At 35.5% G+C, this 18427-nt stretch overlaps 3 protein-coding genes across 4 annotated transcripts; 2 read left to right on the plus strand and 1 right to left on the minus strand.

Moving 5' to 3' along the window:
* The first annotated feature begins 726 nt into the window (after window positions 1–726).
* LOC113231774 (vacuolar protein sorting-associated protein 51 homolog) lies at window positions 727–2945 on the plus strand. Its single transcript, XM_026466303.1, has one exon. The coding sequence runs from the start codon at window positions 843–845 to the stop codon at window positions 2943–2945; it is 2103 nt and encodes a 700-aa protein (XP_026322088.1). The 5' UTR covers window positions 727–842.
* Window positions 2946–3109: 164 nt separating this feature from the next.
* LOC113231898 lies at window positions 3110–13118 on the minus strand. Its single transcript, XM_026466438.1, has 6 exons — window positions 12975–13118; window positions 11611–12750; window positions 11453–11504; window positions 5392–11370; window positions 5169–5307; window positions 3110–4655 (listed from the first exon to the last, which is right to left on the minus strand). The coding sequence occupies exons 2-6, from the start codon at window positions 12735–12737 to the stop codon at window positions 4231–4233; spliced, it is 7722 nt and encodes a 2573-aa protein (XP_026322223.1). The 5' UTR covers window positions 12738–12750; window positions 12975–13118; the 3' UTR covers window positions 3110–4230.
* Window positions 13119–14458: 1340 nt separating this feature from the next.
* Window positions 14459–18085, plus strand: LOC113231713. Of its 2 annotated transcripts, none has more exons than XM_026466194.1 (4): window positions 14459–14576; window positions 14768–14933; window positions 15031–15214; window positions 17659–18085. In XM_026466194.1, the coding sequence occupies exons 2-4, from the start codon at window positions 14777–14779 to the stop codon at window positions 17786–17788; spliced, it is 471 nt and encodes a 156-aa protein (XP_026321979.1). In that variant the 5' UTR covers window positions 14459–14576; window positions 14768–14776; the 3' UTR covers window positions 17789–18085. The 2 variants fall into 2 exon arrangements, with proteins under 2 accessions (XP_026321979.1, XP_026321978.1); XM_026466193.1 differs by lacking the exon at window positions 14459–14576 and adding an exon at window positions 14646–14671.
* The last annotated feature ends 342 nt before the right edge of the window (window positions 18086–18427 follow it).

Below are 18427 nucleotides of genomic sequence, written 5' to 3' on the forward strand. Positions count from 1 at the left end.
ATATCATACTCAAGTCCCTGCTGTTAGGGTCTTATTTCCAGTGCTTGTGTTTCCAGTGCAATCCTGACTTGAGCATTGAATAGAGTTCTAGAATACGACCTTTATTATTATTAGGGTCGTATTTGCCATGCTCAAGTCAGGACTTGAGTATGATTCAAAGCATTAAAAATCATACTCAAGTCCTTGCCATTAGGGTCGTGTTTCCAGTGCTTGAAATCATACTCAAGTCTGCTCAAATCCTGACTTGAGCATTGAGTAGAGTTCTGGAATACGACCTTTCGAGTCCGATCCCGCGCGGTACTGAAGAACTTCTCAAAAACCCTGAAACTTACTATCATATTTATTTATTCTACTATAGAAGATCTTTAGAATGGATTTGTATTTAATCAGAATTGATAAAATATTCTGAATTGACGATCATTGGACTTAACATATTTATCGTCGGAATTGAAACTTACCCGGAATTAGAACTTTATACCCTGACTTAACCCTAATCTGATATGACCCAACGAAGACGAGGCATATTGCCTATAAAATAAATAATGGACTGAAGACTTGGCGTATGCCTATTTTTTTATTGAAATTAAGAAAAAAAATTTACCAAGTCTTGGCTGTATGGTGCGAAACCTTTGCCTTTTCCTTTACGAAAAGAGTTAAAAAAACAACAACATCACTCACAAGTGCTTAAATCTGTGGCTTAAATTCTCTTTGATCACTCACTGCTCCTGTCAATTTTGTGTTGGTGATAATTAATATTTTTCATCAAGTTTCTTTATCTTGAAGTAAAAGATTAAGGAAATAAAACGATCAACATAGAGTGCACTATAATAAAGTCTGTCACAATGGCGGAATACAAGGACAACAGCGAGAATCCCCTTAATATTGATGGAAGTAACTTTAATCCGGACATGTATTTGGAAAGGCTATTAAAATGCGCTAATTTGAAGCAAATAATGGACAAAGAAGCTGAAATAGTCACTCAAAGTCAGTTCTTGCAATCAGAGATGCAAACTTTAGTGTATGAGAACTACAACAAGTTCATATCGGCAACGGAAACGGTGCGAAAAATGCGCTCTGATTTCAAGATTATGCAAGAAGAAATGAATAAACTCAGCGAAAACATGAACAAAATAAATTCATTCAGTGCTCAGATCTCTGAGTCTCTAAAGGAAAGTGGTAATAACGTCAGTAGGTTATGTGGAACAAGGCAATTGTTGGATAAACTACAATTCCTCTTCCTATTGCCTTCTCAACTCAATAAAGCTATAATAGAAGGCAGATATGCAGATGCTGTTCATGATTACACTCATGCACAGAGAGTGTTACAAAAATATGGTAACCAACCTTCATTTCAAAGCATACAGACTGAATGTTCAGAAATAATTTATGGATTAAAGAAAACTTTAAGAGATAGACTTCTTTGCCCTGATACTTCTGCTTCAGAACTAGCTGAGAGTGTTGGCTTATTGAGACAATTACAGGAGACTGATGACTCCCTACAAGACATATTTTTAAGTTGCGCTGAAAGTCGTCTTGATAAACATTTGCAAACACTTAGTGTAATGGTTGAAAAAACAGACATACTAGAATGGGTTGAAAAATGTAACAGCACTCTACTTGCTGACATAGGTATTGTAGTCTCATGTTACCACGAAATGTTTGAAGACAAAGACAGTACAAACTTACCAGACTTTGCTGACAAGATTATGAGTCAAGTCTTCCATTTGTTTGAGGAAGTTATGAAAAAACCAGAGAATATTGGAACAGAAATTTTAATTCGAGGACTTGACAAGTTCTTCAGAAAGCTGCAAGCTATGACTGACATAATATCAAGTGACACAATGTCTAATAGAGCAGTGGATATGGTTATCCAATGCATACATCAAAAGGCTACTGTGCAATATCAGTCCATACAAACTCAATTCAAAGAAAGTCTTATGAGAGTGAGACAGTCCTTGGCCAGCAAAGGTTCAGAGAGTGCTGATCTCAAAGATATTCTCAACTCGTTGCAAGTGTACCTAATGCAAAAAATTCAAGCATCATTATTAGATCTCATGGCATTTCTTCAGAATAACTTATCTTTTGGCTTGAAGTCCTGGTGTGCAAAAGCTGTTGCTGATAGCTGCTGGAAAGTTATCTTTGAGACAATGGTTACTTTATCAGATTTGGTGAAGAACATGGCCTGTCTACAAACATCAAATAACATTCCATTTGAACTGTTGCTGATTCTGGCTAAATTATGTTTGGAGATGCAAGAAAGTGGTGTGACGACAATACATACTCATTTGTTAAAACTATTGGAAGAGGCTGCTCCTGGATTAACTGTAGAAAACAAAGACACCAACACTGTAATGGTACATTTATCTACAGCTGCTCAAGCTGCACTAGACTCTGAAGTTGTTTATATTGGGCAAACAGCTGCACAGATGTTAAGAGTTTCTGTTCTAGCTAGAGACTGGCTTCGGGCCCCTGAGCCTCGGGGTCCTAGGGCAGTGTGCCGTCGGGTTGTGGAGACTCTAGCAAGCGCCGATAGTGCGGCTTCTCAACTATTTCCAACAAGTATGAAACCTTCAAGTGATTCAAGTCGGAGAACAATATGGTCGCGGGCGCCTTCATCATTCTCACCCATTAACAGGATTTTCTCAGAAAGAATTGAAGTATTTAGTCCAGCAGGAGCAGATAGAGCAGCATTGTCTAATGGAGCTTTGAAAGTTGCACTGAAGGCTCTTGTGGAGTGTGTAAGATTGCGGACATTTGGGCGACATGGATTACAACAGCTGCAAGTAGATGTGCATTTCTTGCAACAGCGGTTGTCATGTATGGGGAATGATGAGAGACTTCTCAATGCACTGCTAGAAGATGCCCTTTCCTCCGCACAGCTAAGGTGTGTTGATCCTCAGCTAATGGAGCCCAGTATTGTAGACATCATATGTGAAAGAGGTTAATAATGTGAATTATTACTAAAAAGTTAAAGTCACTGTTTATTTTCTGAATAAGTGTATCAATAAAACAATATAATGTATTTATGACAATTTATTTATAACCCATTAAAATTGCATCATCATCATATTAAAAATAATGATATCATCTACATTATAAAAATTTATTTTAAATGCTTCTAAAACATAAATTTCACAAGACATTCTACAATTTATTGGTGACATCAACTAATTAATATATTATGTAATGTAATTTTAGTTATGAAAGTACAATAAACATTATTTAAAATTAAAAACAAAATATATTATAGGTGTCATCATTAATAAACAGAAAATGATAAAAAATTTGGTCCTAACACTGAAAGGTATCGTCGCCTGCGTGTTCTGCTTTGTAAGCTTACCACGGCGCCGCAGGGTTCACTTAACAGCCCAACTGGTTCTATAATTTTTTGTTAAAAATTTGCTTTAATTGAAATTTAGACATTTTACTTTTAATTCTTACACACTACTATTACCTAATCTATCAGAATAATCTGATCAATATAAGAATTTTTCTTACAAATTTAATGTTAATGAATAATGATTTAATATAAGAAGATCTATGAATTGGGAAGCTCGTAACATATTACAATTCCTTTAAACAAATTATGAATTTCAGAAATCCTATACAAGCTCGTTCCTCGAAAACAAAGGAATAACATACTGATAAAATGGTAACAGCTATGCATCAGCATTAATAAACTGAGAAACGCAAATATATTGAGCATTACTTTCTAGTCTAGATTTCAGAAATAAATTTACAAGATTTTGGTGTGTCGAGTTGGGAAGTATAGTTATATTTCCATAGATATATATATATATCCCAAAAAGTCATGCTCTCAACTAATAATATCTTGCAACAGATTAGCTACAAGTACACAGCAGTTATATCTTGCACTGTGTTAAATCTAACAAAACCTACCATATCTATATTAACATAAATATCATTACTCTTATATTACACTTACTAATCTAAAACAAATTGACAAAATATATACCTATGGTTCTTTTATTACGACCGCTTTACATATAGACAAATTTTGCCCATCAAATGTCACAAAATTCAAAATGATGGTGACTGTTTCCCATAAATTTAAAAATATGCATTCAAATGGTGGTCCAAATGTTTCGTTTTTGATGTCCTCTTTAAATTATTTTCTAGCGATTCACCTATACCGAAACTATCAAATTCTGAATTTATCCAACTGCAACATCAGTACTGTCATCTAGCTTCAGCGTTATCGCCAACAATTTATTTTAACTTACTAGCAATTTTCTTCATTTTCTCGGGCATCGGAACACCTCGATGTGCGGCTATCGACTTTGGTTTGGATGGCGTGCTAGATTTTGTGTCAGACACTTTACCACGACGCGAAGGAGTCTTCGTCTCTTTCACGATGGGTTTCTTGGTTTTGTTGATAGAGCCGCTAACGTCACTGCGGACACTTGATTTTCTAGAATTCATGACTTTAGTCTTATCAGCGGGGCCTGATTTACGCAAAGCAAGCTTGGCTACAGCAGGCTTGATGATCGTAGGAGGGGGCGGAACGGCAGGTGGCGGAGAACGTCGCTTGCGTATCCTCGGCGGCGTGTGCGCCAACGTCGTGTGGCGCGACAGGAGAGCCGCGCTACTGAACAATTGACCACAGTCGCAACGGTGCTCTACTTCCGCAGTGCCTATATAATTTTAAACACATTTTATAGATTTTAAGTTTTAGAGGAAAACCAATCTGAACTGCAAAACTTGAATACTTCAGAAATATACATTATTATTGATATACTGTACTAAAATACATCGTCCTCTGACCAGTAGGCAAGAGAATAATCAAAAGTAAATAATCAATATAAAATTCAATGGTTCATCGAGTTAATTATGCCAATGTAACACATAGGTAATTAAGTGTTGGGATATGGTTGGGATCCAATATTTCTTCGGATAAAAAAATTAATACTATGAAAAATCAAAGTTTCAAATTAATTATATTGATTGTTTCTATTCTTTGTTCCACTTTTTTCCACTGTATACTGAAAAATAAGGTTGGTTTCCATTTGATGACTTTACTATCTTAGTTAGCTGTGACCATGAATGTGATTTACAAACACCCCAGAACATTGGTTAGTTTGAATAAACACATACACGCGGTTTAGATCCGGAAAACATATTTTTGTTTTGAAAATTAAAAAACTTACGTTTTCTGATTTGCTTTACAGGTGAATCCTTGTTCTTAGCCATGGGCGTTTGTCCCATGGACTTCTTTTTGGCAACGACGATAAGTGATTTCCTCTTTTGTGCTAGCAACTTTCGTTTTTCCTTTGGCGTCTTTTCGATCTGTAAAAATATAAGCACTCGTAATAAATATCATTATTTAAAGAGATATATGATGATTTTCATCTATTAGTAAATTGTATTTACCTCCTGTTTTGGTTTAGCCGTAGGTTTTAGCTTGGAGCTTGTTTTAGGAAAAGAGTATTTTACGTCACCGTCATCCGAATCAGTAGAAGAAGCTGGTTCTGATTTAAAAGTTTTAGAAATGATTTTAGCAGGAGCTGTGTTTACAGGAGCAGTTTTAGTTTCCAAAGACTTTGGCTTCAAGCGAGCTATCTTGTGAGGATGTTGTAATGATGTCCTCCTTTTGACTTTATTTATTTCCCTATCTTTAGAGTTAGGCCTTTCTATCTGGAGAGAACTGCGTTTTTTAGCTCTAACTTTCATAAATTTTTCTTCCTTGTCCTCCAGCTTAAAGGCAGGATTTAACATGTATCGAATTTCCTCTTCGTCGCTCGATTCAACCACAGATGACTTTACGTTTGCTGCAGTTAATGCTGGAGACGTCAATTTTTGGTGTTTAGTCACCAGAGACATATCTTTATCTTTGATTTTATTATCGGGTGTTACTTCCTTAGGAGTATTTTCTGATTCCAATTTTTCTTTTTCGTCTACTTTTATTATCTTTGCAGGTATCTCAAGTGTTGCTTCCTTAACATTAGATTTTTCTGGTGGTTCAAGGTCTATTTTAGCAGGTTGCATTTTTATTTCAACAGGATTTATGTTGTTTATTGATTGACTGTTTTCACATATCTTTGGATGCTCTGCGATTTCAACAGATACGAGTTCCTGTTTGTTGTTTTCTGTTTTATCTTCAAGAATAGGGTTCATGTTAATAGGTTCAATTACTTCAATTTGTTTATTTTCTTCAGAATTATGAGCTTCTTCTAATTGTTCATTTGCTTCATTTTCTTCAACTGATTTGTTCTGCTTAGTAGCAGATTGTCTTTTTTTCCTTTGACATATTATAGTGTGCTTGTTCAGTGAATGCTCATTAGGAAACACCATATAACAGAGGGAGCATTCATGAATAATATCTTTTGTGGACAAACTACTTTTAACACTTTTGTCGTCTGATTTTTCAGAATTTGTTTCAATGTGTTGTTCTTTATGTTCAATTAAGTGATGCAATTTTCGGAATGTTTTCTTACATATATCACATTGAGGTGGTGGTGGTGGAACAGGCACGGCTTTATCTGCAGTAGGTTGACTCACAGAGCTCTTTTGTCTATTGATACCATCATGTGTTTCCCGGTGTTCAACAAGGTGATGTAATTTTCTGAATGACTTATCACATGGCTCGCATCGAAACGCGGCAGTCTGATCATCCGTCTGTTTGGATTCTTGCTCTCTTAATTTTTTATTATCAATTTGTTCGAAGGAGCTTTTCCTGGATGTCCGGTGGGGTATATTGTTCAGATTATGAATTAATCGATGTTGAACTAAGTGATGTAATTTTCTAAACTCTTTCTTACAAACTTCACAGCTGAAAACTTTCTTATCACGACTTTTGGTATCCTCGTCGGGTTTTTTTACTTCTTCTTTCTTGTGTTGTTGCTTATGGCTCACCAAATGCGATAGCTGCCTAAAAGCTTTACCGCAAAATTCACAAGTCAGATTAGAAGCATTATGTAATATTTTAGCCGCTTTTCTGGCCTCATGTTTCTTTGATAGATCGCGTTTCACAGGTTTTTCTTTTAGCGGCGTATCTTCTATTACTATGACGTCATCTAGGTCTGTACTGGCGCCAGAACTAGAATCTTTGGATCTGCGCTTATTTTTCTTTAATGGGATCTCTTCCTCAAAATCTGTATCATCAAATTTGCTTTCCCTAGATTTAGACTCGGAATCAATCGACAATCTTGACCTTCTGGGACTCCTCTTATCTGAACTGGACCTGTTAGGTGACGGTCCTGAACAATGTTTAACATGTTTAAAGACAACGTTTTCAGAACGGAATAATTTATTGCATATAGGGCATACAATATTTTCGTTTATTTTTCCCATTGTCCAATTTTCTTTTACAATTTCATCATCAGTAGTGTCATCCTCTTCTTCTGTAGTTGAACGACGTTTACAACGCACAGCATCAATTAAGCGTGGTTTTTTTTGAGGGCTTGGAACTTTGACTTTGTCTACTACTGGGACACCTTCAGGCAGCGGATACTTCCTTGGACGGCCACGTCCTCTCTTGACAGGAGTATTATGTTGAGGGCTGTCAGTGGTGGTCATTTGAATGGACTCTTTAATCGTTGTAGAGCTTAATTTTTCTGATTGAGTTTCTATTAGTTCTGCCGCTAAAACTAAGTTGTCAATGGCCGAGGTAGTGTTTTTATGAATCACAACAGCGCTGGCTTGCACAACAGTTTCATTCAGGGTATTATTAGTCGAATCTTTATGTAATGCATCTTCAAGCAGAGCATTACGGCCGAGTAAATAAGACTTTTTAGGCACAACTGTCTTAGGGCTTTTTTCTATTCTCATATCCTCAATTTTTCGCCTCTTTTTCGGCGAAACAGTAATGCCTAAATCACCAGGCTCAATCAATTCTAATTCAGGAGTTTCAACAGGTGTTAAGACTTGTTTCCTTTGGTGCCTAATTTTGCTTTTGGTTTCATCAGGCACTTTTCCATCTAATGCATCAACAGAATCTAACACATCTGAGTCTAATGAATCACAAGTACTGATTGTGACATTATCAGCTTCTTTGCTTGGTTTTTTTGATGGTGATAGTTCTTGGCCTTGAACATTAAGTCGAGCAGGAGTAAATTCGGCAGCTGTATCCATGAAGACGACTTTTACCGGTTTATCCTCAATGATAGTTATAGGAGATTCCATCTGTCGTTTTGTAGTTAAGGCAGTTTGATAAGCTAGCTGTAACTTCGAAGGAAAGTTTTTATTGAATGTGTCATCTGCAACTGGGACTAATTTCGATGTTATTTGAATTTTACTGGGATGAGTATATGGTTGGGAAGACTTCTGCTTCTGATATGATTTAACTTTTGCCTCAGCAAGCAACAACTCATTTCTTGAGTATTTCTTATGATGTACATCCTTTTCTACCACAGTTTGAACTACATTGGGCTGGTCTTTATGTTCAAAATTAACTGTTAGGCAGTTTTCGTATGTCTTCGAGTTCCTTCTAGCAAATTTATCGAAATCTTTTTCAGTTATGATGGATTCCTTTTTAGTGTCTTCAGTAGCAGATTTAGTGCTTGAAGTTTCGTTTATCTTAGAAGGAAGCTTAGAAACATTTTTGCTATTTTTATCAATATCTCCAGTGACAGGCTCGTGTTCAATTATCTCTTCCTCAGAGTCAACCTCTATAATGTTATCTTTCATTATTTTGTGCTGAGTCTTACCTGTAAAAGGTAATAGATTAGGAATTTTGTTAGCTTTTGACGTAATTGTCTTCTGACTGTCGGATCTAGCGTAAGTTTTAACTTTATCGTGATTATAATGTTTGGGAAGCTCGTGTGCAGGTCTTTCTACGAAAGGAATGCCATGTAATTCATTCATCTTCTTTTCTATAGCATCCAGACAAGTTACTGAATTGTTTTGAGTTGATATTTTTAAAGTATGTGACATAGGAGTTTCTGTTTGAGTTTTAAATGGTTGTCGAGGTAAATTAAGTTTTGCTTCATGAGAAGGTTTAGCAGAGACAGCTCTATTAATTATACCTTCGATAGTCCTGTCTATTAAGTCTTGATTGTTTATTTCTTTTCTCTGTAATAGTTCTTTCTTTGGCAATTCAGTATTAGCTATAGTCGGGATTGACAATTTGGTTTGAGGATTTAGAGGTTCTTGTTTGGCAGGCTTTTCATTAGTAACCAACTTGATTTGTAATACAGGTGCTTCTGCTTTAACAGGCATTTTACTGTCACATGGTGTCATCTGTTTACTAACAAAACTCTTCATTTCAGCTTTGACACTAGATTGAGAGATTGAGTGGAGAGACGACTTAGGCAGTTCTTGAGCTTTAGCTGCAGCGGTATTAGACTGTCTTTGACTATCAATTTTTTGTAAGACATCCCGCCTATTTAAATCATTTGTCTTTTTTATCTGCTTGGTATTGCTGCAACTGGTGGTAGGCATTTTTGTTTCTTTTATTTTGTTCAGAAATTCTTGCCTATTTGCTGGAGTCCACTTTCCAAAGGGAACAGCTGTATGATTGTTGTTGATGGGTATTTGGGCTTTGTTCTTCACATCAGGTTTGTTTTGGGAAAATGTCTGATTACAAACTGTAAGATTATCATGTTTCACTTCAATCTTCTGTGTTAGGCTGTCACTATTACTCATTACACTTCTGTTTTGGCTACTGGTAGTTCTCTTAAGCATCTCTGTTTTCGTATTCATTGTCGCTCCCAAAGTAGGTCTCTTGGCAAAATCAAGATCTTTTGTTTCATTTAGTTTGTTCAGTTGATTTTGGGTTATAGCAGGTTTACCTTGTACAGTTTTGGTTTCAACAACGGTAACTTGAGGTTTGACTGCCTTTTTCTGTCCTATATTAGACAGTATGGGTTCTTCTATTTTCTTTACCACTACAGGAATAGATGTTCTATATTCTAAATTCTTAGTTTGCTCAGAACATGTTACTAACTTAGTATTCAGGTCCTCATTTGCAGACATACTTGTGTCGAGAAAAATATTTTGTAGTTCTCCACAACTTTCAATTTTTTCTGCTTGTTTTTCAGTCTCTTTTGCAAGATAATCCAGATGTACGTCAATAATTTTTGTTTCTTTATTTTTGGAAGTACTTTCCTTATTGACTATATTTTTAACATTACAGACTCGATTGTCGTTAAGCTTTTGTGCTGTTTGCATATTAACAGATTCTTGTACAAGTTGTGCTGCAGCAGGATATTTATTTATTTTCCTTGTAGATGATTCTATTGAATCTTTATTGTCAGTTTGCCAAGACTGTGATGACAGGTTTCCTAAAATGTTTTTACTATCAAGTTCTTGGGATTGCGATGTTTCTTTTGAAGTCTTTGCATTCAATGTGCTAGATACAACTTCAGATTTATTTACATTTCCTATTTTCTTAGTATCTTGAATTAATGTTTTCACTTCAAATTGAGTTATTTCCTTTAATGGTTGTTGCATTTTGTCCTTCGTTTTGTTAATACTTTCCTTTGCATTTACATCCAAAAGCATTGATTTATTATCAACATTTTCTTCAATTCTTAAATGTTTTATACCTGATTCTTGGCTAGTTCTTGGTTCTGTAATTTCTTTTGAATCTTTAGGTACTGTCAATGTAATGTCTGAAAATAATTGATGTTTTTCCTTTCCTTCATTTATTTCAAATTCTGGTTGTTTTATTATTCCTGTTTTAGATTGTGGGCTGCCAACCACGGAATCTTGTTTTTGTAGAGATCTAGTAGTAGCTTTCAGTTTACTGAACACATTGCTATCATATTGGTCCTCTTTTTGTGGAGATTCAGCAAAATACACTTCTGCGGACACACTACTACCTTGTCCATTACCAGTTTCTTCACATTTGTTTGATTCCTTTTCAATTCTTACCAGTTCTAATTCGTCTTTCTTTTTTTCTTCCTTCTTCACTTCTTGATTTGGATGCATTTCAGTCTGTTTAGTGCCATCTAATTTTTTAATGCATTCCCCTGATTCTTTAATACTATCCTTATTTTCATCATCTTTGTTTTTCGGTTGAACATCAACTATTCTTTGTTTGACACTGTCTGTGTGCACCTCAATAGTTTTTACATTATCTGAATGTCTACTTGGATGCAGTTGTTGGTCAACCATCGTTTTTGTGAGTGGTATGCCTTCCTTATTGGGAGTTGAATGTATAACAGGAGATTTCCTTGTCTCATTAAGTTTGACCATTTTTCCGTTAATGTTAACATCAGGCTTTTCAGGTGGTACATCTTTACTACATTCAGCAATACTTTCTCTTTTGGATGACTCAGAGGCTATATCCTTTCGAGGTGTAACTTTCTTTTCAGCAACTTGGTTAGAAGATGAATCATTACTAACTTCATTTATGTCCTTAATAGGAACATGGTAGTCGTTTTTCTCAGGCTTTTCCTCTTTTACAGGCTGAAAAATAACATGAAATATTTTTGAGTCCTCTTGAATAAATATTTCACTAGCAATGTTAAAAACATGAACCTAAGCTTACCACTTCTACTTCAATTTCTTCATAAACTTCTAAATTTCCTTCAGCATTCTCGCTGCAACAAATATAAATTATTTTAAACATTATGTAAAACAACATTAATTTGTAAAAGGGAGAAACTCGATAACATAATTATAACTATATAATATATTAATGCTTACCGTACTTTGAGAAACTTAAAGCTGGGCTGTTGCTGATCATCATCAATAATAATCTGCACAGCTGCCAATTCTTCCTCTCCTTGCTTCCTATACAAATATAGGCCATTGCCAATATCTATTGCATTTACATTTTTACCATCTATTTGTAGCACCACCTCTTCTGTATCCTTACTCACTATAGTTGGCTCAGCTTCACCCATTGCTGGTTCTGATATTTCTTCACCCATTGCTGGCTCTGCTATTTCTTCCATTGCTGGTTCTGATACTTCCCCTATTGTCGGTTCCGGTATTTCATCACCCATTGGAGGCTCTAATACTTCTTCCTCTATTATTGGTTCTGATATTTCTTCACCTATATCTGGCTGTAACATTTCTTCACCCATAGCTGGTTCTGATACTTCTTCACTCATTACAGGGTTCGATATTTCTTCACATATTGCTGGTTGCAATATTTCTTCTCCCATAGGTGGTTCTGATAATTCTTCACCCATTACTGGCTCAGATATTTCTTCACCCAGTCCTGGTCCCGATACGTCTTCACCTATAGTTGGTTGTGATATTTTGTCACCTGTAGTTTGTTCTGATATTTCGTCACCCATAGCAGGCTGTGATATTTCTGCACCAATTGATGGCTGTAATATTTCTTCACCTATTGTAGGCTCTGATGTTCCTTCAGCTTTTCGAAATGACACGCTTTCACCCTCTGATGATTTCAACTCAGAATTAGACTTATCATCAATATCCACAACATTGTCATCAATTACAAGCTCATTCCCATCATAAGAGTTGTCATTATCATCAAATATGTCCACTCCACCTGATAGGATGTTCGCCGCCTCAATCTGTTTATCAAATTTGTAACTATCTAATAAGTCATTTTTCTTAGTATTGGGAGTTAAGGTGGAAATCAATTGGTCCGTTCCGGTTATAGCCTTTCTAGGATCCGCGGTGGACGCCAAAGATATATCTTTAATGGGAGTGATGTCAAATGACGAGTCTTCAGACAATGAAAAGTACTTGGAGCTCTCATTGGCGGTCATGTATGCCTCGCTCGTCGCGGCAGAGGTGTCCAGCGTGGAGTCCCGAGAGCCCCCCGCCTCTCCCCGCAACTGATTCAATCTATCCATTTTCACACTTCATCTGCCATGACAATAGAAAATTTATCAATTTTATATCACTAATAATAAAGAAAATTAACAAAAATTACACTAAATAAAAGCGAAAACCTATTGAAAACGTCAAAGTTAGATCAAACAATTAGCGCCTAGGTCAATAGCAATGAATTACAGGGATTTTTTTTTAGTAGAACAAACGATAATGAAACTGTGACACTTTTGATAAAAACCACATAGAATGGATCGTACCAAGTTAATATTTATGAAATAACCTGAAGATGAATTTGAAAACGTTATTTCCAAGCAAAAAATACTTGAAATTTGTGTTCTCCTACTATTTTTGTTACAATTTTAGAAAACAACACAACAGTAACACATCAAAGATTAAAGATGGACGCCAAATTGCAGTGCTGCCATATAATCATTTAAATTTTTTACTACGCTTTTAATTATTTATTCGCATTTTTCTCTCTTTCGTTCGTATTATTATTTCATATCCTTATCACATTCATAATTTCAGTGTTACCAAGTACAGGTACATTTTACTTACTAAATTAACAAATGTATGACATATAGGTGGTGTAATTTAAATAACGATGCATATAAAATGGTTTTTTTTTCTTATTTCTCTTGGCTTTTCGCGGTGAGTGATTTAGCCACTTACAAAGGTGTTTTGACTAACTTGTTTTTAAAACGGGGAATCTTTTATGTCATGGAATGTAATTTGGAAACGTGATTAAAAGTTGGAGCGAGGAATTATGAGATGTAAATAAACATGGTATAAATATAGAATAAATATTATATTATTATTACAGCAGTTAAATTTTTATATTGTTAAATTTAGATAAATAAGTATTTACAGAGTTATTCGACAACAACAAAAGATGGTTGGAAGTCGAAAGAGGCGTATGGGATTTGTTAAGAGAAAAACGATCAAATTTTGGGCAATTTAAAAAATGTTATTTCAATCGCCAAATTCACCGCAGCCACACACATCATCAACAACTATATTGAATCTCGCAAGGTGAACGGGAGTACATACGTGACCTAATCTCATACGAGTCAAAATGCTTGTTGCCACTCTGTTCAGTTTTAGTTTAAAGAACGACGCTTTCACTGGTATTGATGGTTGGACGTTGCTATAAAATCTACCTTTGAACTGAGAGCTCTCCGTACATGCGACTTTTTTTTTAAATGCATTGCTCTAAATCGGCCCATTCACTACCTGCATAGCAGTCCGCTGCGCAGGCAGGAAACTGCTCACACACTATCCTGCGCATGGCCCATGTACGAAGTCTCGCAAGATTGCAAGGCGGCTTGCACGCTGCGTTACGCGACAGACGGCAAGGCGGTCTGCAATATAATGAAGACATACCCTAGATACTACGGATTTAGTTAATACACTATTAGCGCCTAAAAATCTTATTTTTTTCCATCCCATAAGCTAATAAAAATACTTTCTTATTTTCAGTAGGTATTTTAATAAAAATATTTTCACAAAATTATTTTTTAAATCACAGACTTATTGGACGTAAACACAGACTAGATTTTTTTATTTTTTTTATTTATTAAGGCTTTGGCAAAGCCATCAGCAACTCAAAACGTATTATAAATATTTTAAAAGTCAAGCTAAAAACTGTACAACAACAAAAGCCCGCCGTTTTTTTCATTTCATTAAAGTTTTGACGCGGAACGCATTTTGATTGTATTGCATTTCAAAATATTATTATATATTATTTATTACATAAAACCTTAGACTAAGGCATATTATGTCGACAAAATTCAACGCGTACTACGTAACGGTGTCGTACGCTAGAGTAAAGTAGTCTCGTGCTCGTTTGTGTCGTACTCGTAGGTATTCGTTATTTCAAAAAGTTGAAATAGTACGTTTATTAACTTTATGTTTGTTTATGGTATTCTGCCTGTGATATAATTTATACTGAAAGGTTGTCTTGGTTTTTATTTTGCACACTTCTATTTCTTGTAAGCTTGTAACTTTCCAGTTATAAACAGATATACAATAGATTTCTATTTATAAAAAGGAAAGAACAATGGCTCCTCGAGATCAACCAAAACCTGCGCCTAAGCTTCAGCGAAATATTATAAAAACAAGCGCTACAAAAAGGACGTCGTCAGTTTCAAACACAACTTCCAGTATTAAAAAGACCATTACGACCAGAAAGACGTCAGAAAAAACTCCTTTGAAAGGTATTTAGTTTCAAATTATTATCTGAATTGAAAATTTGATACGATGAGATAGGTCATTTTAAGCAGTTACATAATTAATGTCTGTGTTTGTTTACAGTAATCAACATGACGACAGACTCAAGACAGAGGACCAATACAGTCCCGAAAGTTGCTACTCCAAAGCCCAAAGAGAATAAAACAGCCACAGTGCCTGAAAGTGTTACAAAAAGTGGCAAAAAACTGTGGAAACGGCGCCCCAAACCAGCACATTCTGGGGTACCTGTACCAGAGAAAATGAAAAGGTTGGAGAAGTTGTTAAAAGAGGTCGATTGTAGTTTTTGAACTAGAACCACATTCTATTACACTGACTTGTTTGTTTAGCTTAACATTGAATACCATGTTTACAATCTATTTTTGTATGATTAGCGCAAATCTAAATAGGAAGATTATGTTTATCATAAGCTTCAAGTATTACACAAGAAAAAACAAAAGTAAGTAATAATTGTTTTTACTTACAATTAGATTAGTTGACCTTAAAAATGTATAATGCCAGTATTTAAGAGATATATATCTACTCTATGCATTGACTTACAAATAAATGGACGACGGGTCTAATACAAAAAACCACGAAAAAAATGTCCCAAGTCAACCTATTCGAAATTTAAATTGTAATGTCATCGCAGTATCGCGCTGTCAGTCAAACAAATGAAGACTAAAGTGGAGTTTGGCGCTCTGTATATGATTTTAGCGCCTTACAAGTGCGGACACTTTTTAGCGCGGACCCGACGTCCATATAATTGTAAGTCAATGACTCTATGGGTCATATTCCAGAACTATACTCCATGCTCAAGTCAGGACTTTAGCAGACTTGAGTATGATTTCAAGCTCTGGAAATACGACCCTAATGGCAAGGGCTTAAGTATGATTTTCAGTGCTCACTCCAATACTCAAGTCCTGACTTGAGTATTGAGTAGAGTTCTAGAATACGACCCTATGTGTATTACTTTCTTGAAGGTCAGATAAATAACTATACTTTGCCTATTTTGATCTGTGATAATTAGTGTTGCATTACTTCTATTCAAATTTACTTTTTTAGGTTATTTTGAATACTCACTATTTTTTAAATTAATGTTGTGCATTGGATTTATCTTAAGATGATGACTTATGATGATTAATTTTGATATTGGTGCCATATTAGGTTAACCACCAAAAAATTCTGTTGTAAGCAACGATATTTATGTACTAGCATACTACATGCGGCCTTCTATACACATTCTGTGTTTCACTGATGTGCAGTAAAGATGCACATTGTTTAGCAGGTTGTCAAACAGATACGGATGGTGGATGCTAATGCGGCAATCTTTGAAAAATGGTTTTTTATTAATTGTGCATTACAATATTTGATAATTGCGAAATAGTGTACAAAATATCACACTATCCATCCTGTTTTGCAAGCATGTAATGGCGCGTGCTAAAACAAGACATAACATAAATCATAGATTATTAAACAACAGAGTGTTGTGGTCTGACTACACAATAACAGAGTATGTATAATATGATTATAAAAGTACTAAGGTCACCATCTAAATTTACTGGTATCTCAACAGTATCTGTGTACTTGAGTAGGCTGCATGGTCTAAAGATATTTGCCTTTTTGCAAGGAAAAGTACATAACATCAACAATTTGGACAACTCGACTGCATTTTTTTCTTCTTTTACTCAATTTGTTTTTCTTTTTAGTAATATAAAATAATTATATATAGTAAGCAAAAGACCCCTGGGACAAAGCATAATGAAATGTTTTGTGCAACTAATAGTGATTTTGCCAGGGGCTTTCTGTTACTTCCCCAACTGTGGATGAATATCATTGGTAAACACTCAATATTATCTGTCTGTCTAGCTCATTCCCAATAGGCATATACTGTCATATCTGTCCATGGTACTATGATACTGATAACTCTTTTTGGAACTGTTTGGAAAATGTAGTTGCTGTGAATGTTCTTGTCTAAAGATTGAAGTTGCTGGTTGTAAGCAACCTTTTAATTTGTTACCTACCAGTATAGAAACAGTAATATTGACAGCTGACAAATGCATTGGTGGAAATCAAACTTTATTGTGTGCTTAGTATGTGTTGTAACAGTACATTTTTGTACTCAATACCACCTTCATGTTTACTATAATATAAGCATGTATTTCAATGTTTAATCATGTTAAAAATGACTAATCTCTCCAGTTATAAACTGGGGCCTTTGACTTAATAGAATAATTTACATATTTTATATTATAAAATGTTGACATAATACATATCAGTAATGCGGATGACATGATGCTGTTGACTCCTGCGATCGTGCACATGGTAAGCTGCTCAGGATATGTGGAAGCCCATGGACTCAGGTATAACACGAAAAAGACCAAGCTCGCAAGTTTTTAAGCCGAAGGCAGGTTCTGTTCGAACTGTGCTGCTGGTTTTTCTCTATGGTAGTGAGATAAGTTGTATCTCTCAATCTAAATACCTGGGTCACTGGGTAACTGATAACTTGTATGATGGTGCGGACATGGAGAGGGAGAGAAGGGCCCTGTCTGTTAGATGTAATATGCTCACCTGCTGGTTTGCTCATTGCACTAAACATGTAAAGATCTCATTATTTAAAGCATATTGCCAAAAATTACATGAGCAACCTATGGGTGAAGTGTACGCAGAGAACCCTAAACACATTGAGTGAGTAATATAAAACAACGTTTTCAGGATGCTAATGGGGATGCCACGACTCTGTAGTGCATCCGACGTGTTCACGGAGGCGCACACAATATGGCCTTCATGCCATTATTCGCAAGAGGGCTGCCTCACTCATGATGTGTGTGCGCGGCAGCACTAATAGCATCCTAGCCGTTGTTGCCAACAGGCTGGATTACCCCTACCAACAACATTGGGTGCAACTACACGTGCGTTGGGTAGTGATCTAGATGTGGCATTTCTCTGGCATTAAGTAATTTAGTGTTCTACTAACCATAGCATGTAAGAAAAATTGACTGTATTACTAACATTACTATGGATCATGGTATGTAATAAATAATTCTGATTTATTCTATAATACAGGACAATTTTTGAAATAGTTTAGTATTAATTTTAATAGTAAGCTTTGAGACTATGTTTTAGTTTTAAGAAATGTGCCAGTGGCTTACACATTTTGGAATAAATATTTAGGTATGCTGGACATTACACAATTTCTTTTTATGATTACTCAAAAGTATGTCAAGCTTAATGCTTACTCAACTTTATGCAATTTGTGATAAGAATGGCCCAACGCCCAAAGTTAAGCTTGACATGCTCTTCATTGTACCTATTTCAGTGAACTCTTCTCCCCATTTGAAAAAGTATTGGTCATTCGTAGGTCTTCTATGGACTTCATTCCAATGAATGATCTATCTATTATTAGCATAATCTACAATTAGATTTTAATATTGTCGTGGTTGTTCGTGAAGGTTTGCAGCCCTTTACAGACCTTCTAGTCGAC

The sequence above is a fragment of the Hyposmocoma kahamanoa genome, unplaced genomic scaffold, assembly GCF_003589595.1.
Source record: "Hyposmocoma kahamanoa isolate Upper Pololo Valley unplaced genomic scaffold, ASM358959v1 66, whole genome shotgun sequence".
In the NCBI taxonomy this organism is placed as follows: Eukaryota; Metazoa; Arthropoda; class Insecta; order Lepidoptera; family Cosmopterigidae; genus Hyposmocoma; species Hyposmocoma kahamanoa.

Coding starts and splice junctions, on each gene's coding strand:
- LOC113231774 (XM_026466303.1), top strand. CDS start 843: ATGGCGGAATACAAGGACAACAGCGAGAATCCCCTTAATATTGATGGA.
- LOC113231898 (XM_026466438.1), bottom strand. CDS start 12,737: ATGGATAGATTGAATCAGTTGCGGGGAGAGGCGGGGGGCTCTCGGGAC. Junction 11,505..11,610: donor TTTAAGTTTCTCAAAGTACG/GTAAGCATTAAT, acceptor TATTTGTTGCAG/CGAGAATGCTGAAGGAAATT. Junction 5,308..5,391: donor CGGCTAAACCAAAACAGGAG/GTAAATACAATT, acceptor ATATTTTTACAG/ATCGAAAAGACGCCAAAGGA.
- LOC113231713 (XM_026466194.1), top strand. CDS start 14,777: ATGGCTCCTCGAGATCAACCAAAACCTGCGCCTAAGCTTCAGCGAAAT. Junction 14,934..15,030: donor AGAAAAAACTCCTTTGAAAG/GTATTTAGTTTC, acceptor GTTTGTTTACAG/TAATCAACATGACGACAGAC. Junction 15,215..17,658: donor GTACCAGAGAAAATGAAAAG/GTTGGAGAAGTT, acceptor CAACGTTTTCAG/GATGCTAATGGGGATGCCAC.